Genomic DNA, 26485 nt, shown 5'->3' on the forward strand with positions numbered 1-26485 from the left:
AGCTCTAGATATTTCCCTTTTCTCCTTTCTTTCTGATGCATTATTTATCTGTCAGACATTTTCTAAGTAACAAAGTAATTACATATTAAGAAGTAAATATAAATGTATGTATGTGTTTAATTTCAAGGTATAGCTCTGTCTCTGATTTTTGTTTGCTCGTTTGTTCTGAATTGGTTATCCACTTTTCTCTCTAACAACTGAAAAGATCAAAGCAACGTATAAAATGCCTCAAAACAAGTAAAAAAAAAGTTCTCTGTTACTAGAAATTGAAAGTATGATACCTTAAGTACAATACTGATAAACAACAGTTTACAGCTTGATAAGCAGAACGCCTATCATGTAACCAAAAATCAACCAGCTCTACCCAAAACACCCGGGATTGGCAGTTCAAAAGATATCTAGAAGTAGCATTGAAAGATGTGTGAATTTAATGAGTGGTACTGCTAATGACTGAAGATTTTGCATGAACTTAATACACTGATGAAATAAAAACTGTTAATAAATTGTGTGATAGAAGATGATCCAAAGTGCAATGCGTGATAGAGGTAAAAAAATCACAAATACTCGGAATCTCAACATCACAGACTATGTGATCAGCCTCCTCCAGAATTTGTTCTGGGAACGCTTCTCCTCTACTTTTTTCCTTCCTACCAGTTCAGCTTCATGTATGCTACATTTGTATTTTACTATTCACTGCTACTTCTTCAGATTCTCTTAGTGGACCTTTGGACCAGGTGTTACTAAAACAGCACCTTTGTGTCATTATTCCGTTGTCTGTGTTTGGAGGTAAGGCTGTTGTCTCAACATAGAGAAAAACATATTTGCATATTTGTGAGTACAACAGTTCAGTTAGAAATGGGTAAGGTAAGGCAGCTGTTATTAGGAAAAAGAATGAATCTAACAAAGAAACTCAGTTTCTAGTAAATCACTTTGAAACAGTGAATAAGATTAAGAGAAACCACTGGGAATACTGGGCCTGACTCTTAATTTCTACAAAACATCTTACATCCCATTAACAGTATAAAAGTATGTGAAAACTAACATATTGACAGAGACTGAGAAGACAGGAACAATTAAAATCCCTATCGTCGGCATGAAAGCTTTTTAAACATATTTTAACATCTACCAAGTAGAAAGGACTGCCACATTTTCCTGTCTAAGGAGCATTAGCAAAATCCCTTAAGATAAAGTCAGCTGTGCCAGAGATTATTAGAAAACTAGCAATCTCTGAAACATGACAGTTCTACCTCAAAACAGTGCCAATATCTACAAGCTGACACTGTACTAAGTGCAGCTTTAAAAAATGTTTCTCTTGATCAGTGGTTGAGAGAACCAGGAATTGTATTTTAGGATGAAAAAAAACCAAAATCACTGGGCAGATCATGTGACTGGGTGTCATTTTCTCCCCTATACACTTATTTTCCTTTCCACTAGTTCAAACAAAGGACATTTGTGGTTTATCTTGAAAGTCAAACCATGATTATAAGATCATATGTTGGAATTTATTTTTAGCAATGAAAAGGAAATATTTGCATTTTATAGCTTTAAACTATTAGTGCTGGATTTACTTATGTTTCACCACTCATATCTATGGAGTCTATTTTGTTTATTTTTGGCTACTACTATGGTCCTGAAGCTCTGTGAAGTCTACAATGGGCCCAATGAACTTTGAATTCTTATTTAGTGCAATGCTGAAGCATAGTGCTAATTGTTTCAGTATTTGGCAAAACAAGGAACTGATGTAATCCCAAAACAGTGTGGTATGTATGGTAATATTTGTGAGAAACAGTGTTAAAGACTTGCCATAGGATCTTTTATTTAATTACTTATTTTGTTTTCTGTTTTCTCCCTATTGAAATGGCTGAACAAATGGTAACTAAAACTGATTGTTACAATTTATTCAATGACTCACTTTACCTACCTCATGTAGAGTAAGTGAGGCAATTAACAGTGTCATTAAAATTATTTCATTTTTTTTCTCTACATATTTTAGGTTCTTGCTAATCTGACATGAACTGGTATGAGGCAATGGACAAAACAGTCTGCTTCAAAGACAGATGAACTTTTTCTCACTGCTAACACAGTAACGTTCCTACACTTCCCATCATCACAGAATAATAGAATGTCAGGTAGGAAGGGACCTCAAGGATCATCTAATCCAAACTTTCTAGGTAATATAAGTATTATAAATACTAATAACACAGACTTTCTGAGATATTTTTCAAGTAGTAAACTCTAGAATATATAAACTCAAAATTTCATAATTATATATTTGGCTATTTTTCAAAAGATGGAATCAAAGTGTTCTTCAGGAAACACACTGACATTTTCTCTATCAGGGGTTTAATCTTTATATTATATACTGCATGGAAACCAGGTCACTGCCTAAAGAAGATAAGGTCAAGATAAGGCAGAACTGAGGTGGAATGAAAATCTATTTATTCTGCTGTAAACTGCCTTAGAAGGTCTTTTTACAGCTGGGGAAAATAAATAGATAGATAGACAGACAGACAGACAGACAGACAGACAGACAGACAGACAGACCTCCTTCTGCTTTAACTTTGCTGGGTTGAATAATTTTGCATTGAGATCTACAGATGGCTCCCTGAAGCTGTGATTCCCCATTATGTCTCAGCATGTCTGCAGTTCAGACATTGTCAATAATGAAGGGATTTGTAACAGTACATAGTTTAGCTTTCTTTCATTATGTTTCTCTTAGAAAAATCACGTCCTATTCCCTTATCATTCATATGTCCCTCAAAGTACAAGTTATTTCATACAAAGCAAGCACAACACAGTAAAGGGCATGAGCCAAAGAGACCCATGAACATACTAGACTAAGGAAGCTGGCTGCTAGGGAAACTGGCCTTGATCATGACTGCATTTTCTTGCTCTTCTCTAGTGGAGGGGAAAGCACAGAGGCTGTTGCAAAAGGCATTATGAGCCTGAGAAATTTGCTATAAATTCACTGGAGACATTCAAAACCTGCCTGGACATGTGCCTATGTGATGTACTCTAGGTGATCCTGCTCTGTCAGGGGGGTTGGACTAGAAGATCTTTTGAGGTCTCTTCCAACCCCTAAGATTCTGTGATTCTGCGTGAAATTTTAGGCAAAATTACAAGGATAGGAATACTGAAGCCATCCTCAAGCATTTTCTATGCAGTGAGAAAGTGAAGAGTTGCATTTTTTTTGAAAGTTTGCACCATTTTTGTCCTAACTTTTCTAACTAGCTTGGTATAAATTGGTAAAATTTAATAGTGAAGTATTGCTGATGTTCTTACCATTGTGTAATTTAGTTGTTCTGTTCACGGAGGGAATAAAAGTAGAAAAGAATCTGTTCTGTTATGCAACACAATAGGAGAACACAGATAGAATGGGCAAACTTCATATGGGCTACAGAAAACATCCTAGGAAAATGAGAAGCATAAAGAGGATAATTTTAAAATTATATGATGTTTTTATGCAAATAAGATGCTGATGATCTTTCTTTTCTTACAGTATATTCCACTAATTTGCCACAAGGCAATGTAAAATGCAATAACAGTGAGCTAGCATAGTAGGAAACCTTTGAATGTTCAAAGGGGACATTCAATCATTTAAGGCTCACAGTATAATGTAGTGTGAAATTGTTATAATACGGTGGGAAATGGCCTACTTAGCACAGAGGATGCTACACTCTGCATGGCTGCTTTATGCTCTGCAGAGGAGCATCCGGCAATCCCTGCAGGTCCAATTGCTTTGTATAGGTGAGCAGCAAGGCTGGCTCACTCATAGATAAACGTCCCAGCTGAGGGGAGAAAACAACACGATGATACCTAAAATAATTGTATGGCTCGCTATTAAAGTAACATTTGCACGGGACTAGCAACTTTTAACCCAAAGGATCACAAAGTGTATTACAAACTGAAATTCAAACTGTCCTTCATTTCTGTCTACGGAGCAGTGTCTCTGGAGTCAGGCCAGAACATGTTGCCCTAAATGCACACACAATCATCATTTGGCTCTTTTCCTCCTTACTCCCAACAGGGAAAGTCATCCATTGCTTCTGAAAGCTCAGAATTATGCTGAGATAAAAAGAGTCCCTAGTTCTCTTCTGAAATAAGAATAAAACAATTAACCAACCAAACAAAAACATGCCACAAAGATTACAATGGGAACAGTAACAAAAACAGATTTTGGTGAGACTGCATAAGCAGTTCCTATACCCAGGTGTTTGAATTACATCAAGGAGGAGAAGTAAGTTCCTAAATTTAGTTACAATAAACTAGTGACATGCAGTATTATTTTTTTTCCAAAATGCTGAAACAAGTAATTATTACTTTTTATTATTATTTTGGTAAATATAGAACTTATTTTCTTAAATTTGTATCTGAGTTACTGAAATTTATGGAACAAGAGGCACTGGGATAATCTTCCCTTTTTCCTTCCATTCTCTGAAAGTGAAATTTTTAATAGAAATTGAGACAAATAAGAAAAATAGAAAAATATGTTATTTCAAAGGACTGAGTTCATGGCTGTTAGCATGTGGAAGAGGAAAGGAAACACACACATGCTCATGTGTGTATTTTGTAGCTGTGTAATAGCAATTTGAGAACCTGTCAGCCTGTCAGCTGAGATGTGCTGATGGACTGTAGAAAGAAAATTACATTGACACTTGTAGCTGTGTGTTTGGTCGTATTGTGGTTTTTAGTGAACTGCATGAGCGCACACGAAGAAAGTTTTGGAAGCTAACACAGATGGTCAGCAAGCTTAGAAGGATGAGACACTAAGCAGAGGCGTGGGTCTAAATGGCAATGTTGATACAGTTGTTCAGCTGTGCTTTTAATTTTTGCATATTTCAGAATTTTAATTAAGATTATTCACTCCACTAGACAGCAGGGAACTATTTGGTTTCAGATGCCGGGAACTATTTGGTTTCAGATGCAAGATGTGACATACTACTGAGCTGAAACTCAGAACTAACCCATGTATAAATTAAAAAATGAAAATGCAAAGAAATGGGAAAGTGGTATAATTCTCAGTAAAATTATTTCTTCTGGTTATGAAACAACTCTTATTCTGGTCATTTTGAAAATACTGCAGTCTCATTCCCAAAAAGGACAATAACAGATCCATGTCTCCAGTAAGATGGACACTTAAATCTCATTGAAGCTGGTAGAAATCAAGCATTATCTGACATTTTTTCTGAACAGAGTTATTTTTTCTTCTAGTGAAAAATTTTATTTCCAGAAACTCAATTGCCCTCAATTGCTCTTAAAAGCATGTAGTAGTGAAAAACAATGATAGAAATGAATAAATATTTGCACGTTTGGGAACAAATTCTTCAATATGTTTTGATCTTAAGGTTTCAGGGGGGTTTGTGCTGTCTGCATTGGATTTGACCAGAACAGTTACAAAAAAACAACAGTGTTGTTTCTTACTGTGCAGATATGAAATTATATTAGTTGCTCTTTTTTACTTTGCTATTTATGTAACTGAAAAAAAATATTGCAATAATAACCCTAGAAAGGGTATATAAATAGCTTTTTATGAATAATTGTTAATGATTTCCAGCTGTTTAAAGTAATTAAAGCAGATTATATTTGACCCGCTAACTTCAGGATTTTATTTTTGCTTCTCTCTTGCAAAGGACAGCAGTAATTCCCTTAAAGTTAATTTCTTATACAACTGAACTGTAAAGAACTGAAAAATTCGAAGTGCTTTTTGAACTACAATGCATATCTTGATTTTTTTGGAAATCTAGTGGTAAATTGCAAACTAAACTACCTGAGGTTTTACTAACACAAAACTGTTTAACTTTTCTGGTTTTGTCCTGATCATTACCTGCAAAAATACAGTTATTTGGTTTGGAACCATGTATGCTTTATTTCACTCTTATTTATTAATTTTGTGTTCAAACAAGAAACTAAGCTAACAAAAATTCAGTATGGAGAAGACTCCAAAATGGCAGTTAATGCAGTTTTTGGCAACAGTAAGTCATAATGATAACCAGGCCAAGAAGGTCTCTCTGCTTCTGTAGCATCAGTGAAAAATAAAAATCCTTAAGCTTTGAGATTACAATCAAGACAAACATCAGCACTGTAACACCACTGTTTTCTTAAATCAGATTTAAATGATTTCTCAAAGGACTATAAATACAAAGCCTGCTTCCATTCAATCCAGACATGCATCAGCCTGATGAACACCTAATTTACACAAAACATTATGTAAAATGGTCTTGGTATTGTGCTTTTATAAACAGACAGGACTGAGCTTAGATGTAGTTTAAGCAAACAGGAGTGAGTACGTGAGTATTATTATGATGTTTTTCTCTTGAACTAAAATAAAGCCAAACAGTACCGGCAGCCATAAAATTGTTATGAGTTTGCATTATGTTGAATTTTTCTGTGTGAAACCTACAAAAATTAAAGTTTTCCCTTGAGCCTGTGCAGAGTTTGCCAAATACATGGTGGCAGAATCGTAAGTAAAAAAATACTGCTGTCCTTTCTTCATGGAGAACAAAAATGATTACTCTGCCTTGGTAGAGGGTATTCTGTGGGAAGTAAATAAGATTGGAAAAAATTACACAGGAGAGGGTTTCTTATAGTTTAGCACAGCTGTTTTAACAAGCACGGAGAAAAGATGGAGATACTGAATGTTGGAGCACCTTTTGAGGCAGAAGATTTCTGTGGAGTCCCTTTCCTTCTTCTCTTTCTTTCTTGCCATGGGGCAGAAAGGGTGGAGAAAACAGTAGTTTTGATGGAATGCTGTGTTAAAGCTAAATAAATTATCCTTAAACTAGTCTAATAATGAAGAGTTTTCAAAAACACGTCTAACCACTAATGGGATGAATATTGGAACTAAATTTTCCCCTTCTCTTTTTCTTTCCCTCTCCTCTCCTCTCCTCTCCTCTCCTCTCCTCTCCTCTCCTCTCCTCTCCTCTCCTCTCCTCTCCTCTCCTCTCCTCTCCTCTCCTCTCCTCTCCTCTCCTCTCCTCTCCTCTCCTCCCCTCCCCTCCCCTCCCTTCTCCTCTCCTCTCCTCTCCTCTCCTCTCCTCTCCTCTCCTCTCCTCTCCTCTCCTCTCCTCTCCTCTCCTCTCCTCTCCTCTCCTCTCCTCTCCTCCCCTCCTTCCCTTTCTTTCCCTTTCCTTTTCTTTTTCCTTTTTCCCTTCACTTGACTGGCCCAAGTGACCAGTTTTGTTCCTTTGATTTTTTCAGAGATCTGAGAGAAAAACAAAGTTTTGCACAGCTCTAGAGTTTTCTACATTCTTCTGCATACTACAGTTTTGTGTATTTATCCTTAATCTTAAATAAAAAAATCTTTACTTAAACCTTGTAACTTTTCCAAAGCTTTCTCTATGGAGATTTCTCTGGGCTTGTACTTGTCTTCTTGTGTAGAACATATTGTATTGTTTATCTAAAATGTTTCCACCAACTCAGAATTAAACTGCAGCTATCTTGATATAGCAATAGTTTCCTTTTGTTTTTGTACAGTGCTAAGGAACTCTTCCTACATGGCAAGCATAACCAATCCAGTTGTGTAATTTATGACTGAGCAGTGAGTAGTCAACACACCTTTCCCCTAGCATTTAGAAGCAGTTGCCTTTTAGATTAAGCAGAACAGTTATTTAATAAATCACAGAAACGTCCCTCAGAAGATTAGGAAAAGAAGTGTAGAAGGTTATTTAACATACTCTACTTAGAGAATTCACATAGCAGACTGTAATTATTCAAATTGGAATTTAGCCAGCAGATGGAGGCTAATAACAATATTCTGTGAAAAATACTATGCAATCTTTCACTACCAGACATGCCAGCAACATCTCATGGCAACTGAAACTGCTTAGTGTCTCTTAACACTTTACTTGGAATAGCAGTCCAGTTCAAATTCTAGAAAGAAAAGTGTTCCCAACAGAATCAGCACCATTTCCTGCAACTACAGAAATATTTTTTGTTTCCTAAGAAAGTACTAAACAAACTCATCCTAACTTCCTACCAAAAAAAGTATTCTGATTCAGCCCACAAAATATTTATGGCTCTTCTGTGTAAGGCACCATAAACATGCAGCCTTCTTCTCCAGTGGTTTTCAGGTTTTACCTAGTGAGATTGGATCCTTTAAATCAGGTGTTGCAGAGTTGAGATGGATTCTTACACTTCTTCCAATAGCTAAAGATAGCCAGTCCAAGACTGGAGTTCAGAAATTTAGGTTAGATCCTATGTTCCACATACTTTAACATAGCATTAACAGCAGCTAATGTGCTAAGGGCCAAAACTTTTGTGGGCTGCCAACAGAGAGCTCTCTAGGAATAGGCACACTGAAAAGTTCACCCATAGGCTTGTACTCTGACTTCATTTAAGCACTTCTCTGAAACTGTGGTAAGAAGTTTGACTCTTTGTATTGTGCCTTCATGCTTGGGCTTTCAACAGTTCTCCCAAGCACTTTAAGTGGTTAAACTAATCTTTTCTGTATTGTATAGTGGCTACAGCTCTTGCCCACTCCAGATCTTCTGGAGCTATAGCTTTGGATTCAAAATTATGAAAGACAGAATATTGCTCCCACTGAATGTCTTCAGTTAAAGCTGTCATCCAGGAAAAAGGAATTATGGGTACAGATCCATTAATCAGAAAAACTAACTTTTTAAAATTTAGTCACTGTCAACTTACAAGAACCTTTTGACAAGGCTCCCCACCAAAAGTTATTAAAGAAAATAATTTACCTCAGACAAACTGAAAGAGCCTTTTATGGACTTAAAGCTGGTTAAGGGAAAAGAAGCAGAGCATAGCTTAAAGAGCACTTGCTTGGATGAGGAAGAAAACAAAAGTGCTGTTACACTGTGATCAGTGGTGGGATCAGTTTTCTTCCACATCTCCCATCCCCAATAGAGTAAGGACAATGCAGTGAGGTTTGCGAGATTGGAGATGATGCTGAGATGATTTGAGTAATCAAATAATGCACCAATATTGAGGAATTTGAGTTGAAAACGTTCTCACAGAATGAAATGTGTGTCCAAATGCATAAGTAGGTGAGTTTTAGAGATTAATATGCATGTAGAAAAATATATCTAAAATGTTGCTTGCTTTATGCTGAACTTAAAGTTTCGATCTCAGTCATCACTGACATTTCTTTCTCTGAAATCACTGACTTCATGTTCCAAGGCATTTAAGCCCCTCCCCACCCCCAAAAAAATATTAGGCATCATAAAGAAGAATACTGAGAGAAGACAAAATGTAACTTATCCCCTAAAGAAAACCCCCAGGTACCCATATCTTGATCACTGCCTGGAGCCCAAATTTCCACAGGTCAAGAAGGGCAGAGTGGTGTAAAAAAAGATACAGAGATGGGCAAATAGCTGACCTGGGAACTGAAGCAGCTGCTTTATGAGCAGAAATTAAAAGTCCTGGGTTCCTTCTGGGGAAAGTGGCAGTTTTGAAAGAAGCTACCAGAGGGGTATATTCCTCTGTTTTCCCTCAGGATATTTGCTTTGAGCTTAATCTTTTCTTTCTGTGGAACACTTGAAGAAACAGACTTCATTCTCACAGTAAACCACAGAGATCAAAAATGCTAGAGGACATCTATTTCCATGAAGGGCTACTGTTGTGTGTGATAGTAGTTCTGCAGGAAAAGCTGTGTGCATTGGCTGGTACACAGAGATTGTGTGGAGATGGAGTAAGGCTGGTATGTCTGAATCATCCATCCTAAGCAGTCTCTGCAGGGCAACTGTTACCCAGTTTTCCACGAGGCTATAGCCTGAACTGGGGAAGATTTTCATGCAGGAAATGACACTGATTAAAAGCTCTTTCAGAAAATCTTCAAGACTTCAAAGTTGGCAGACAATGAAGTTTCAAAATTATTGTGTTCTAAATTACAGAGTCCAAACAACTACCTTTCATTATTATTATTATTATTAATTCTACTTAATTTTCTGGGTAAGCTTTCTAAATATATCATCCTTTATTTCCAGCTTCCCTCAGTGCAGAAGATTTTAGTTCATGCAGTCAGTATTAGGGCAGTGAAATGTTAATTTCTGTATTTGCTCTTTGTTGGGCTTTTTTTGCCATGTCAAGTCAATGACAAATTTAATTCTATGATGACTTCTCATTGCCATATTAAAAATGGTTGATTGGATATGTTTGCTCATATCTTACCAGAAATATGACTCAAAGACTGAAAAACTGAGGTTAAGTTAAACTTTTAAGCATCACTGGCTGCTTTTATAGCTCCACAGAAAGTGCTACAGTTTTTTTAAATTATTTTTTTTGTCACTGCTACCTCTGTAAGTGGATGCCTGGAAGACAATATTGCATTGCTACTGTTTAGCATTTCCAACATAAACATCCTTTTTCCCTTCTTTCAAGAATATATATATTTAACTCCATTGTGAAAGATTAGACAGATAAAGAAGCTTTCAGTAGAACCACAATATAGGTAATTATGGGTCTGTCAGCATTTCCATTATGAACTCCATTTAGCAGTAAGGGCTTAGCATTTTTCCATCATTTCAGAAAATGTCAAACTGAAAGCTGGCATGCAGATTAGAAGCCTGGATGCAAATTTGTTTACACAAAATATTTAAATCTACTCAGCTGTTTTTGATTTAGAGATCAGCTAGAAACTTTAAAGTCTCAGGGCTTCTCACGTGTTTATGCCAACTTCTAGACCAAATCACAGTTAAGAAAATGTGATTGGTTAATAAACTGTTGATTAATTGTCTTATAAAGATTTGAAATAATTTACTATAAGCTTTGAAATGGATTTTAGAATTTCTGCTCATGTTGCAACCCTAGTCTTTCTCCTGTCATCTTTATAAATGAATTATGAGTTAGAATATGATTCAAAACCTATAATAAAGTCTGATAGCAATCTTAAAAGTCTGAAACATTTCTTTTAGAACTCACTTAACTACCATCATAAGACAGTGAACAGAAATGGACCAAAGCTTTTAAGGTTTTGAGACTGTCAATTACTTAGCTCACTAGCTCTAACACCATTTTAGGGTACTGGCCAAAAACAATCTGCTGGGAGTTTGACTGTTACAGTTTTTCAGTTTCATCACTTTAGTCCCATACATGGTATGAACAGCTTTCTAGAGCTGTCACATTCTAAGTAAACCCCTCTGTATTGAAAGGAAATATTTTATTTGCTACAACAATCTACTCGGTTCTGCTAAAAGTAAATGACAAATCTTTTCATTTCAGTTGAGAAAAACTCTCAAATAATCTACTGGTAAATATTTAAATAAGGTTATAATTGAATGGATGAACACTCTTGTTCAAAAACACACTTCTGACTTTAGAAGTAAGAAGCTTTGAAAAAGCCACCGAGCAATATAAAATAGAATCACTCATAGAAACATTAATTGAGCCATCAATATAAATGAGATAGAAAAACAGGGTTAATTCAGGAAAAAAAAGGCACTGGGATTTTAAAATATGAATATTCAAGTAGATAATTGTAATGTTTAGAATCCTGGTAAGAGATGAGTGAACAGGGAAAATCTATGATGCACTTTCTCAAAAAATGCAGTCATCCAAGTGTGCCAAGGAACAGGCATCTGGCCACAAGTGGTCTGTGAATTAAAAGCACAAAAGAGTAGGGTGCAAAAGACATGGTGCAAATAAACTTTGTGCAAAAAATTATGGAGGTAGCAGATGAGAAGAAAAAAAATGTATCAACTAAATATATCCAAATCAGTTTGGCAAGAGGATGTTCAACTATATGACACTGTGACTGCCTTAATAATGAAAAAATAAAATTTCTAAGAATGAAGAAAATGTTCTTCAGAAAACATCTTGAATGCCATTCAAGTACAGCTATATCTTCAGAAGTATCTGCAAATTCTTTAATGATGATTCAATATTAATTGTATTGTACATTACATTTTTAAATAAATGATCAATTTTCCTTAAAGTTACCCTAAATTCTAGCAGGCAATTCATGAACTACTAATTAGAGAGGTTCTGCTGAGTGGGTTCTCTCCTTATCTGCTATCTGTGGCACTCTCTGACTCATTAGATCAGACATTTGTGTTAACTCAGCTGTCAATTGGATTTCAAAGAGGTGACCAGTACAACAGGCCCCAAAGGGAGCAATTTGAAACAGTACCTTTCACAAGTCAGATACATAGCAGAGTCTTCTGATTTTGTTGACATTCTCAAAGACAATCTTGGAACAAATGAGTAACATAATCTCTGCAAATATAGCCGTGTTTTACCCTATACATTTTTTTTTTTCTTTTTACATTGGAGCTTGTACTGTGTATCCAAATTTTAATTATCTGATTCTATACTGTTTATTTGCATGCAAGTAAGGATTTTCTCTTTAAATAACTATTAGGTATTGACCTTCTGTGCTGGTTTGGTTTGGCAGGATTTTTGGTAGTGGGGCAAGGGCCCCAGCAGTAGATCAGGTAAGAAGCTAAGAAGCTCCCCCTGCTCCAAACCCAGCCAAGGAACCATTAGAGGGACAACAGATGTGCCTCAGCGATTAACATACGAAAGAATTGAGATAAGAGCTGAGAAGAGCAAGCCTACAGTTCTGGTGCTCTCAGCACAAGAAAGATACAGACCTGTTGGAAAGGGTCTAGAGAAGAGCCACCAAGATGATCAAAGGCCTGGACCACCTCTGCTATGAAGACAGGCTGAGAGAGTTGGGGCTGTTGAGCCTAGAGAAGGCTCCGGGAGACCTTATAGCACCTTCCAGAACTTGAAAGGGGCCTACAGGAAAGCCGGGGAGGGGCTTTTCATTAGAGAAGATAGGACAAGGGGTAATGGTTTTAAACTGAGAGAGGGGAGATTTAGATTAGATGTTAGGAAGAAGTTCTTCACTATAAGGGTGGTGAGGAACTGGAATGGGTTGCCCAGGGAAGTTGTTGATGCCCCATTCCTGGAGGTGTTTAAGGCCAGGTTGGACAAGGTTTTGGGCAACCTGTTCTAGTGGTAGGGTTCCCTGCTTATGGCAGGGGGTTTGGAACTTGATGATTTTTAAGATCCCTTCCAACCTTAATGATTCTATGATTCTAAGAAGATATGTGCTGGAGAGGGGAAAGGAAGTGCTGGGGTGAAGTGGTTTATGAGGAAGAAGGGAAAGAAGGTGCGCAAGAAGAAGCTTCCCTGCAACCCATGGTGAGATGGCTGGCTGTCCCCCTGCATTCATGGAGGACTGTGGTGGAACATTCCCTGAAGGTGCTGGGAGGAGTGAACTTGGACAGTGAACTTGGATTTTGTGGCCAGTGGACACGGATTTGCTGCCTGTGGTATCGGATTATGCAGGGGAGTTTGTTCCCGAAAGAGCCTGTGACTCTATGAGAAGCCCATGCTGGAGCAGCTCTGCACCTCGTGGGAAAGACTCATGAAGGAGAGGTTTGTGGAGGACTCTCTCCCATGGGAGGGAATCCATGGGGGAGCAGGGAAGGACTGTAAGGAATCCTTCTTTCTAAGAAGGAAGGAGCAGCAGGAACCACCAGCCTGTGAACTGACTCTAAACCCCATCCCCTGTCCCCCTGTACCACTGGGGCAAAGGAGGGAGAGAAACCGGGAACAAAGGAATCTGGGCCCAGGAAGAAGGTGGGGGGGACAGGGTAACATATGCAAGCCCTGCTCTTTGTGTTGTCTGTGTCCTGTGTGTGTTTGATTAGTATGAAATTAAATTACTATTTTTTTCCCCAAGTTGAGTCTGTTTTGCCTGGGACCTTAACTGGTGAAGAACCCTCCTTGTCCTTTGTCTCAACCCATGAGCTTTGTCCTCCTCATCCCAGAGTGTGGGGAGTTGAGTGAGCGGCCACGGGGCTGTTCCTTTGTTGTTGTGTTGGGCCCAAACCACAACACCTTCTTTAATCTGGTGTTTTAAAGTTTCTTTGGGATGAAGTGGTTTTATTTGGGAGATCAAAAAATAATCATGTAGACAGGCACAATAGACTGAAAACAAATATAACTGAAGCTCCACTCTTTCTATATAGCCTTCTTTTAGATGCTTTAGAATGCAAAGAACATCCTGAAAAAGTTAGTAATTCTAATCTACGACTGCGAGACTGGAAGGATATTTAATTTCTTAACAGATTACCCTCAGACAGTTATTACTTTGGGCCACAAAAGGACTTTACAGTGACATACAAACTGAAGAGATCTTTATATATTTTACTGCAGGCTTTATGTTTTTGGGACTTCTCCAGTGGTATTTGTGGAGTGGGAAGAGAGTTTGGGAAGGGAGCCCAGAAGTGCAGGGGAGGCTGGATAAATTGGGAAAAATTACAGGAGCTAAAATTTGAGTGTAGTAAAAATATATATAAAAAGCTTAGGAGAGTGGAGTTTTTTTATGAGTGGCTTAATTTAAGACTAGCTGAAATTAGTGTAGAAACTCATAAAAATTTCAGTGACCTGCAATTGTAGTACTAGACATATTTAAGAATTTTGGAAGTATATCCTTAGGAAAGTTGTGGAGGCAGGCATGCAGGAATCACCAATACTGTTGAATTCATTCTATTAAACATGGATTCTGTTGTTTACTGCTATTTTAGATATACAGCTTTGAGAAGCCTAAGTTTGCCAGGATGTTAAAAAAAATCACTGTTTCTTATATGGTTGATTGGTGCAACTTTCCACTGCTGAAAACGAAAATGTCAAAAAATTTCTCACCTATTTGTCAGGGGAAACTTGCTGTCCTTGCATGAAAGGACATGGGATATTCTGTTGGCCTCAAATCCCCCATGAAAAACACATAAATGCTATTGCTAGTCTAATGTCCATGCTATTTTTCTGTCCACAGAAAGGGGGCTACAAATTAAACTTCCTCTAGAATGCTGAAGTACTTGGGTAGAAAATGAGGCCACTAAAGAAGTACAATAACATTCACATTCCTCAAAGATATCTATAATTGCTACAAGGACAATAAGCTTGAACTTAGAATATATGAAAATTCATTAAATACAATCTATAAAAACCTCTAAATAAATATTCTCCCAAATGTCAGAGGTATTTTATTTTCCCAGGAAGATGTTGCCAAGAATGAAATAAAGGGTAAAAAGGTGAAACTATTGAAGTCTCTGAAGCTGATAAATATGTGAATCGTGTGTGAATCCTCCCTTCAGAAGATCTTGAAAAAATGACCAGCAGAAAAGAAGAATTTTGAATTAAAGTGGTAGATATGCTGAATAGCAGTGTGGAAAGTAAGAGATAATAAAGTTTCTGTTTGTCTTTTTTTTTAAGGTAACACCAAGAAAGTGAGGACTGAGAAGTCAGTCCCCCTCCTTGGTTTAAGAGGACAGTCTGCAAGCTAATCAAATGCAAAATTTGGATTTTTTTCCCCCATTCCAGGACCTTTTATTGAAGGTTGTAATAGAAGATGAGATACTTAGGCAGTTTCATAGGAAAGGATTTAATATTTAGTATAAAGTAAATGCTGTAAAAATCTTAGCCATTTTAGTGGCTCCCTAAGAAGGATTGTCACCATGAGTGTTGCTAAAACATTCACTTGACAAAGTACAACTCGTATCATGTTCTTTCAATATATTAGACTGATGAAAATTCTCTAATCAGATGACTTTTGTGATCACTATACTGATGTGAAGTTTGGCAAGAAAATGTCTTGCCTTTTCATTTATTTATTATAAATTATGAATTATATTAACTTACTGTCTTTTGGTCCTAAACTGCCATGTCATGGAACAAGTTTTGCTGAAGTCAGTAGCAGTAGTGATATGACTAATCATAGAATCATGTGTGTCAGTTGTCATAGATGAATTCAAGGGAAAACATACAAGATGAGCATAGTCCTAAGTTAAGCACAGGTTCTTTTTGAAAGAGCACAAAGCTACAGATGGCTGCTACCAGACAGAAGTGCTGGCGTGCACACACATGCACACACTTGCATGCGTGTGAGGGCATGTCTGTAACCACATGCACCTGGAGAAGCATGAAAAAGCACCTTTTACCTCAGAACTGGTTGGCTTCACTATGTGATATTGCCAAAGAACTATCCTTTTCTACCATCTACCTGTGGTTGATCAGATAAGCTTTCCAAAAGTTAGGATCTGAATCCTTGTTTTCCAGTATATTTTAGTTCTTGGCATTTTGGCTCAGTATATTACATGTTTTTAGACTCTGAGACGGTGGCATATACAAAGAATGTGCTAGCAGAAGATACATACAATGAAATTACTGTGGAAACTTCCTTATTTTTCTGCTTTGGTTTTGCCAGCTAATTCAGCATTTTCAAATGTAGCTACATATCTGGAATATGTGATAATCCAATAAAATAAAATTGCATTAATAATTAAATCTGAAGGCATCCTAAAATGAAACCTATTTTCTGAGTTCTTACTAGTTCCACTGCAGCTATTATCAGATGTCTGCAAATTCTAGAATGTTTTACTGGAGAACAGAAACTTAAAAAGGAATTTTGAAACCAGGTTGTAAATTGGCTGTAATTCAGCACCTGTCCTGGCAAAAAGCATGATTTATTCTGTGGTTTTAAGGTCTACAGCTGACTTTGTGTTAGCATACTAGCATTGCACTGACTCTAGTAGACTGATCCCCAGAAGTGCTGACACAATCATCAATAAAATATTGAAAGAAGGAGTATTTTCTGACTGTACTCAAATATATAATTCATTTCCTTAAACAGAATCATAAATCATTTACTTATGTAATCTTTATGTTTATAATGCAATGCTCTTTCCAAACAGCACTTCTATTGAATATTTCTAGTGTATTGTGAAATACATGGCTTCTGTTATAATTTATATTAATGAGTAAAATTTAATATATGTACAAAAACTATAATTCAAAATTCAGTATGAAAAGAGGCAGAGGCAAAAACTACTCTCAGAGGTCCTGTTCTGGACTCTCCAATTGCTTTCAGTGGGCTCAATAACAGCAGTTTAGAATCTCATTTTATATGCTGTTTTCTAAATTCCATTCACTGGATCAAAACTGATATACAGATATGAAAATGCAACCTGTAGTATAGACTTTGAAAAGATTAGTTTTAATTAGACTAAGCTACAATTCCCAAAGAAAACTGCACAACAATCAAGAAAGTGAACTATAGTAGCACGTGAATTTTTCCTTCTGAATCAGATTAAATAATGGAGCAAAGGTTGTGTAATTCAATTAGCTCCATCTTGATGCCATGTTGAAAGGAGAAGACTTCCCATACTCTACATTTATGTAACTCATTGCAGCTAAGGTCTCCAAACCAAACGTGCAGATATCCACTTGCGGGGTCTGAAAATAATTTTGCAAGAAGATAATGATCTCAGAGGGATCATTTTAACCACCACTGAAATAAAGCCACCTCTGAGATGTGATTTGTCAGCCTCTTTAAATTATAATACCAGTATTAAAATAAAGCAGAAAATAGTACAGAAATGTATTCTTTTCTGTATTTGAAAGGTGATGAGAGGTTTTAATTCTAAGAAAAACAGTTTTATATAAACTATATTTGGCAAAACTGTCCTAAATCAGTACGGATAAATAATGGTGTCAATTAATTCTTAATGCACTAGGATTGGTTTTTATTAGTGCTTTTAGTAACTGCTGTTTTTATTTTTTCATCAGGCCTTCCTCCTAACACTTGCTAGTTACCACGACTTGCTCTCTTGTTAGTGAAATCAGTCATGTATTCCAGCAGAACATCTTTCTAAGATTAGGAATACACAATAAATTAAGAGGTAATTAATTGCTTAGGAAACACAAACACTTCAAGTTTTTAACTTACAGCTTTTGTAAGTTAATAATGCAGTCTGTAACATAACCAAATATATGGATATAATTTCCATATGTACATGCTATATATGTGCACACATATGTGCATACATAATTCCATGAGAATAAAATCAAACTAGTTACAATGCCTGAATGTATATATCTAATAAGATATGTAGATTTGGGAAACAGGCAAAATAGAATTCAAGGTCAGAAGTAGTAATTCATCATCTACATAATCCAAATAATTATTCAGTCATTTCTGCCTCAAGCCTCCAGGTTCCTTTAGTCCTGTTGCAAAAATAATCTGTGTTACTTAAGAGTCCTCAGGATCTAGGAATTCATTACCCCATTAATTCTTCTGTGGTTAAGCTACTTACTGTTATTCACCTTATTCCTATGACACAATATGAGTATGATACATGAGGCTATGATACATTTTGTAGAATCTAAAGGAAAATGGGCAGTCCATCTCTCTGTGTCTGTGCTGGTTTCATCTCACCTTGCTCATTGCCAATACCATTCTATGAGAGCAGCAGTTTTGGCATAATCCCATGTATGCCATTCTCCGGTACTTTAAGGCTTGCTCTCTCTGAGTAACACTGTTCCTAGATCTATAAAATTATCCATCTAACATTTCAGACAGTGGGAAGGAGATGATGAATTTCCACTGTTTCCTTCTTTGACATTTACAACAGTATTCAGCACTTTTAATGCCAGATTATGGAGCCATAGTAAATCTTACGTGATCTGTAAGAACAAGACAGTGAGACCATGAATACAAATCTGCCCAGGAAAAGTAAACAACTAATATGGGGTGTCTTTGTCTGTGTGCATGTTTATTTAAAGAAAAATCATGTTCACTGTCTAATATCCTTTTCCATTAAATTAAAAAAAAAAAAAAAAGCTGGATGTTGGGAAGCAGGTATTCAACATTTCCTAGTACTACTAGGCATCTTTCCCATACATTACATATCATACACCCTTCATTTAGGTACAAGATGGTTGATTAACATTGTCCCTTGATTTTTTTTTTTTGTTAAATGCAAATATTCTACCTTTTGTACAGAAATTGTACAATTTATTTGAGAAAGAAACATTATTCTGTGAGGTAGTTTGAAAGGCACGCATTTAAAGCTTGTACGAGTTCTGGAATTTTTCAATAAACTTTAGCATGAAAATAATTCAATTACAATGGTGAGGAAAGTTGTATAGCTTTTTAATAACTACTTCTATCATATGCCTCTCTGATTTCTTACTTAAATATTGCTTCTTCAAACTTCTCATATGGTAAAAGCTCCCTTAATATTATAAAGGTTTATGAAAAAAAATACCACCTTAGACCAAAATGTCTGTTCTGTGACTGTTCTTTCCTGGGAGATTGTTTTGGTTTACCATTTCAATCTTAACCGTTATGTCCAGAAATACAAACTGACAGATACTCGTCACAATAAATTGAGTCCGAGATGACACAACCATGTTAAGTCAGAATTGAAGTTTTCTATTAGTTGAGAAGGAAAAAACCCACGATCTTTGCAGAGCATAAAGCCTTTCTCATTCCTACCAGTTCCAATTTGTCAGATGCTATAGAATTAACATTTTACATGCAAGTTATTTTATAGATGTTTTCCTTTGACTTCTACAGTCTGTGTCCCAGCATTATAACAATGAACTCACTTGGCCTTGCTTCATAGATGCTAACTGTAACCCAATACTGGAGCCAGCTGAAATCAGAAATGCTCAGTTATGAGGGACAGAAGGATATGTTCTCCTTCATAACCTTTCTCTGAAAGGGTGTTACAATCATGCAAACTTAGCCATCTCCACAGGGTATTTAAAAATATGTTCAAATTTATCCAAACAATTTTGCGCTTTTCTCTGTGTACTAGATCCATGTGCACTCAAAGGTTACTAATCTCTAATTTTTGGGGTTGACCTATGTAGCATGTTAACAACACAAAGTATAATAAAGCAGATTTTAGTACAAGCTTTCATAGCATTCAGTGCTTTCAGCCAAATACTGAGTGTAAAAGATGGAGGAAGGAAGGGAAGGGGAGGGGAGGGAAGGGAATAGACAAATGAATAGAGCACAGGTCAGTCTATGCCTCTTAAAACATGATGTTCCAAAAGCAGCCTCTAGCTTGGGAGACCCAAGATTACTGGCTGCTGAAATCCAAGATGATGTGCTAGTCACTCTGTACTTGGTGTGTTTCTCACATATATACCCCGACTGCTTCTAGCAGTCACAGTTGAAGATACACTGCACTAGGCCAGATGGGCAACTGATCCTACTTGAATTGCTCCTCAATAACAAAAAATTCCACAAACGATTAAAAAAAAAAAAAAAAAAAAGTGTAAGTTTCTGCTGTGTTCATTGCACAGGGGTTTTGGAAAGGAGGGATTTGAAAGCACATCCACTGAGTTATTTAGGCCTCGAGAGCTGATACTTGCACGTCAAAATGTTGATAACGGAGCTGAAGATACAACCTGCCCCTCTTCTGCCTGTGTGGGTGACTGGAGCCCTCAGCCCGCTCCCGCGAGGAACAGGCTAGTTGAGCTCAGGGAAGGGTTATTTGTGTGTGTTAAAAACCAATCAACCGAACAAACCGCCCTAATGCTCTCTCAGATTTGCAAACAAAAGACTTTCAAGAGTCACCAAGTATTACAAAGCAAAGCCAAACGTCGGAGGAATGTATTAAAAAAGACTCCCTGGAGATACGGCCACTTCAGGCCACGGTGGCCGATGCCGGTGCTGCTGGACTCGGCTGCCGGTGCCGGACGGAGGCGGCCCCGCTCCGCCTTGGATTGCTGCCTCTCGCAATGGAAAAGCAGGGGCTGCCGGCGACGTTCCCCTGTGCCCTCTGCGGGTCCCTCGTGCCGCCGGGCAGGGAGGGAGAAGCGGTCTCTGCCGATGCCGCGGAGGGGGTGCGTTTCCACATTTCTACCCTGCAGAAGAGGAGGAGGAGGAGCCGTGCGCTAGGCAGAGGGCATAGCAGAGCCTTGTTTTGGCCCTAAAGGAGAGCGGGGGTGCGGAGGGTAACTTTATCAGCACCCCTGCAGAACTATGTGTCTTGAAAAAAATCGCTGCTGTGCGCAGCCACCGGAGTAAAAGCTCGGTGTGATGTGCGGCAGCTTACGGGAAAGAGGCGCCCTAGAGCTCCTGAGCTTGTGCGGAGGAGTTGAAAAGGTAAGACGACGTCGTCCCTGCTCTAGTCAGGATCTCCCTGCACCCCTGCGTACGTACACACAACACTCGCACACAACACTCAAGACGAGCACACACACACACACAAAGATGCAGCAGCGACAGCGACCATCTGGAAATGAGGAAAGCTGAGCCTGCTGTTATTCGCCCAAGCTTTTCTGATTCGGGGACAGAGCGAGCAACCGCTCTGAGAAAAGCCACCCGCCAGTAACCCCATAAGTCTTAACTCGGAAGGAAGCGGTGCGGAGGGGCTGTCAGACCCTGAAGGGAGCGGGGTCGAGGTGGGAATGGGGAAAAAGGAGACTGCAAAGGTGGCAAAGAAGCAAGGGAGACTTTGTCCCTGCAAAATATTGCCACGTGCCACGTACCCATAACTGAAAATGGAAATACTTCCCATTTTCTCATCACTTCTTCGGTCAATGAGCCGTTTAAAATCTCACTGCTTCATCTCCCTTTTATTTTGAAAGCTGCCCTGGTTCGGCTTGTCACAACTGCAACAGGAGAGCAGAGGAACAACAGCAGAGGCAAAGCTTCATTTTAGCCAGGCAGACAAAAGAGCAGACCTTGGTGCTCTCTCCTCTCTGCCTTGGAGGGACAGCTAAACAGAAGAGATGGAGGAGTCTTGCAGTCTCTGGTGATTTCGCCTGATTTCCTCTCTGGTTTGCTCCCACAAATAAGTTTGGTGGCGTTTTTTTGTTTTTTTTTTTGTTTTTCCCCGAGGAAGGTGCCAAATCGAGGGGTGCAGATGTAAGTGATTGCACTCCTAAATGCCGGAAAGCAAAGCTCACTGATGCTGCCTCCTTTATTCTTTTAATTTTCTCTCATTTCTGTAAGGGAGTTGGACAGTGTAGGTTTCCACTTCCTGCTCCTCCAAGCTTGATTTACGTCTCTGGTATCTATTCCTCATATACTCCTCATTCCTCCTGGGGTGAGAGGATAGGGGGGCGGGTGGTGTGTGAGGGAGAGGAAGGAGTTTTCCTGGGTGTCTTGCACATCTAAAGGGAAGAGCACAGGATTAACCAACCCCTGCAGCTGGCCAGGAATCATCCTGCTTAGCATTTTCTAAGAATTTGTTTTCGGAAGTTTCTTGTTTGTTTGTTTGTTTGTATGTCTTCTGTGCCTTCTCTCACTTTTCAGTGGCACAGTTTTTTGCTTTTTCCCTATCTATCCCAGGAAAATTTTGTTGGAGGTTGATCCATGGAGGAATGAGATACTGTGTATGCAGTTAAAGATTTGCATTGAAGAAAGTACAGTTCCTCTTTACTTCAGCCCTTCCTATCACCCCTTCCCAGCAGTTCTGACAATTTCCCTTCTCCAATTTTCTCCTTTCTTCTGTCTTTTCTAACCCTTCCCATGTTTTGTTGCAAGGTTTGTTGAGGCACGAATTTATAGATAAACGTGGGGGGGGGTTGTGTCTGTATGGATACACACAAGGAGCACATAAGTAACCAGGTATCAACATGGCTCTGTAAGCACCCTGGGATAGTTTAACACCTCTAACAGGGGGATAGCTGTACATCAAGGCTGAAGGAATGCAAACAGCATGATGACAAAAGCAGGAAAGGCATGAGAAGCAGATGTCAAGCAAAGTGGTAGAAGTGGTCTGGAAGACAGGAACCTCAGCAACAGTGTCATGATGTAGTGCTGGACTATTCAGTAGAGGTGATTAAGCAAGGAAGGGTATGGGCTAGAGCTTGCAGAGGTGGGGTGTGCCTTGGCGAGGCAGTGGTAGAGCAGATGCAGGAACCAGGGAGTCACATTCCTCCCAACATCTGGAATGTTTAAAATGGGCACATATTTGTTCATTGTTTAATTCTGATAAGGTTTCTGGGAGCGGTAGTGTGTGCTGACACAATGGAAATGTAAATCAAGGTAAAATGTATTAATGAACGGGAGTGGGTAGAGAACTAAATATAAGTGCCCAGAATAGATGCAGTGCTGCAGTGAGTCTAAACCAGCTCTATAGACCCTGCATCCAGGATGGAAAATCTGACCTAATAGATTTGCAGTTGCTGGGAGGATCCTCCATTCCAAGGGAAGTCTACAGAAACTGCCAGGGTCAGCACCTGGGAAGCTCAGGCCCTTACAGTAGATGCTTCTCAGCATCTCTCTGGGACTGTACATGGGCAGGAAGAGAAAGGTCCCGTTTTGCAAAGCCCATTTTTTTCATTTTCCTGGGCTGTTCTAGGTACTTAATCCGAGCTTTTGACCTCAGCATCCAGCGTTTCTCCCCACCCCCGCCCCAAAGGGCAAGCGAAGCAGCTTCTCAACAGGTGCTGTGAAAACTTGCATGGCTTCCGCGGCCACAGCTTCGGGAGAACGGCCCGAGTCTGTAATTTTGTAGGATGCTGCCTCCCCGCGACTCGTGCTCATAAAGCAGCTGCTTGGGCAGCAGCTCCGGAGCCACCCATTAGCCCCAGCGCCTCCGCACCGCGCCCGCCGCGCCTCCCAGGCAGCGAGCCCGAGGCTTGCAAAGGATCGTACCCGGCACAGAGAATGTGTTAATGACACGGGGCTGGAGCATGGAAAAAAAATGCACCCATAGCCTCGGGTTGGTCTTGACAGCAGACCTTCTCTGAAACGGGGCAAAGCGCAGGGAGCAGCTCACTTCAATAGACGCAAACAGAGAAAAGCTGTCTGTGATTAAAATGTGCATTAACGTCGCAGTCAAGCCCCCTCCCCTCGGATCCCCGGTGGCAAGAAAACGTGGGATGAGGTTGATGCCCTCGACGCTGCCTTCCCCCCCGCCCCCTCCCCCTCCGCTCCTCCCTGAAACACGAAATTATCATTTCCACGCGATGCAAATGGGGGAACAAGCAGCTGCAAAGCTCGACAATAAAGTGTTTCATCCAAGGCAGAGCCGGCTGGGGAAGGCACGCCTTTGAATGCTTCCCCCCACCAACACACCTCCTTCCTATCCGTGCAGGCAACCTCTGTAGGCGATAAGCAAGTCTAAAAACTCGGAGACGATCGATAATACCTACTAAATATTCTGTGAGTGTACGAGTGTGGCGGGGAGGAGGGATGAGGAGGGGGATAAAAGGGTGATTAATCAGATTTTAATCACTGGCCACAAACAAGGGGAGATTATTTCGGGTAGGCAGCCGACTGTGGGGAGTTGCAGAATTGATCCTTTTACTAAAGGCACGCGTGATGGGATCAGCACTTCACCGTTTAGCGATGCCTGTGTCATTTCGAAGGCACCCATTATTCAAGCCACGTATTTCTTCTCTACGTGTAGCGTTTCTCCTAACTATCTGCAAGCACAGACTTAGTGGAGATATTTATGCCTCTAGCCAGAGGTTTCCTTTTTGCTTTCCTTTCATGAATACAGAAGCAGGAAGAAAGCAAAATAGCCCCTGACCGGAAAAAAGAGACAAAAACCCCAACCAGTCAAACGAAAGCCACCCCAAAACCCCACAGACATCAGGGAAAAGGGACCAAAGGAAGGAAGAGAAAAGGTGTCGATCTTTGCTTCCAGCGGCAGACCATGCCTTCAAGGCTGAATTGCTAACGTACCTTTTCGACAGCGCCTGCCTGCATACAAACAGCTGAGCGTGAAGCGCATTTCGGGCTGTGAGACGGCTACGCACACACTGGGCTCCTCCGTAACTTTCCCCACGCAACGGGTTAAACTATTAAGTATCGATACAGGCATTCCCGCAAAGAGCCCGTTGCTCGACCGAAAACAAGAAATGTAGGTAATCCCCCACACACTACCATCATCATCACCTTAAAAAAAGTCATCCGGTGGGATCTGCTTGAATATACACTAGTTAGAGGCTATAGAACCAACTCACGTCTCCGTTTGAGCATACTGCAAGAATATTTATTGAGCCCAGCTCAGTTACTGCATTGAACGGCAAGCCTGGCAAGCAAATGCATTTCCTATCTCCGAAGAGAGCTTTGAATCAACTCCTTTCCTCCTCGCTTTAGCGATCATTTGTGTCTTTCCAATGAAAAGTACCAAAGGTAAAAATATAAAATAAGAGATAAATATATTTTTAAACGCACCTTGGTATAAGGCGAGAGCTTGCAACGCCCTGACCGAAAGCAAACGGACCCCTAAAAATATACCTCAAATACTACCCTACCTTTCACACACGAAACCATCAATAAAAAGACGAGGTTCCAAAATGTAAATCCACTTTTAATCTCCATTTTCTTCACCAGGATGAAGTCCAGCCGGCCGCATTTAGTACATCCCCTTTCCCAAAAGTCTGTTAATTTCGATTCCTTTGCACGGATTTCCCCTCTGCAGATCCCTTTCATATTATTCTTGAGAGCTCCTAATTCCTATTCCTTGGCCAGGAGCAGCGGAGTTGTTGCTGTTGATGGTGCGCGGTCACAGCTCGGAGTGAATGGTGTTTCTGGGATACCACAGCAACCTTGACGAGGACTCAACCATCTCTCCAACGGGGGCACAAAGTCTCAGCTACTCTCGATCGTGCCTTTCCTTCCCCCACCCCCCCGCTACCCCAACTCCCTGCACAGCCGAAACCCACTACAATCCTGGCTCGTTACAGCATCCACCAGGAGCTACGGAAGAGCATCTTAAGCTCAGACACTCTCTCGAATAAACTCCAAACAGTATTTGCAATTGAGATTCTCCCTCCGCCCCCCTGATCCCCCAAGAGGATCAATTCTGCCTGGGAAAACGGCTCGGCAAAGAATACAGTGTAGAGGTCTCCGCAGCCTCCCGGAGGAGCCTCCGGTAGCTAACACGGCCGGGCTCATCCATCCTGCCGCCGCTCGCAAAAAAAACCAGTCAGTGCCTCTTTATTAAAGAATTCACGTGCGATGCTGGGGGCTACCATCGTCACCACCGGCACACACACATACACACGCACACGCCTTCGGACACACACCTCGCACCAGAGCATGTGCGTCTCCGGGGCAGGCAAACCGCTCTACGCGGGGGCGTTAATGACAAGCCAGCCTCTGCGGGTGCGGAGAGGCGGCGGGCAGGAGAGCGGCGGGCACAGCCCCTCTCCCCAAAGAGCGCGGCCACCGACGTGCTCGCAGCCCTGGGGGCTCTTTGTCGCCGCGGGCGGGGGTAAGGAGGCTCCGCGTAGGGCCGCGCAGGGCCGCGCAGCAGGCGGGGCGGGCCGGGCCCGGGCGGGGGCGGTGCGGCGGCAGCTCCGCCAGGAAGAGCGCTAGCGCCACCTAGCGGCTGCGCCGCCGCGCCGTCGGGGCCGCTCCGCGGGGGCGGGGACGCTGCGCTGGGGGAGCCCCGGCCGAGGGGGAAAGGGAGTTGCCGGCCGGGGCTGCGGGAACCGGCACCGACCCCGCCTTGCGTGGCTCGGGGCCCGCGCTTTCAGCTTCCCTCCTCTGCCCGGCGCAACTGCCGCGCAAGGTGCGCGGGGCGGCGGTTCCCTCCGCTGGGGGGAGCGTGCGGAAGGGGCGGGCAAGAAACGCCTGCGGTGCGGGGGTGTGCATGCGAGCGGGTGTGCGGAGGTGTTTGTTCCAGGTGTGTGTGGAGTGGGGGTGCATTTTTGTGCGTGTATGTGCGCGTGTACACGCGTGTGCATGTGTGTGCAACTGTCCCTGCGGTGTGAGTTCACCTGGGAGGGCCTGCTTGTGTTAGTGAACGCCTTCTGC

The 26485-nt window shown here is 40.5% G+C and overlaps 1 protein-coding gene across 1 annotated transcript in view; it reads right to left on the reverse strand.

Moving 5' to 3' along the window:
• CSMD3 (CUB and Sushi multiple domains 3) overlaps positions 1-25220 on the reverse strand; it is a 558931-nt gene extending 533711 nt beyond the window's left edge. The window contains exon 1 of the mRNA XM_051611448.1: positions 24979-25220. Within this exon, the coding sequence (XP_051467408.1) occupies positions 24979-25156 (178 nt within the window). The 5' untranslated portion in view covers positions 25157-25220. The remainder of the gene's footprint in view (positions 1-24978) is intronic.
• Positions 25221-26485: the final 1265 nt, after the last annotated feature.

Source organism: Apus apus, chromosome 2 (genome assembly GCF_020740795.1).
Source record: "Apus apus isolate bApuApu2 chromosome 2, bApuApu2.pri.cur, whole genome shotgun sequence".
Taxonomy (NCBI): Eukaryota; Metazoa; Chordata; class Aves; order Apodiformes; family Apodidae; genus Apus; species Apus apus.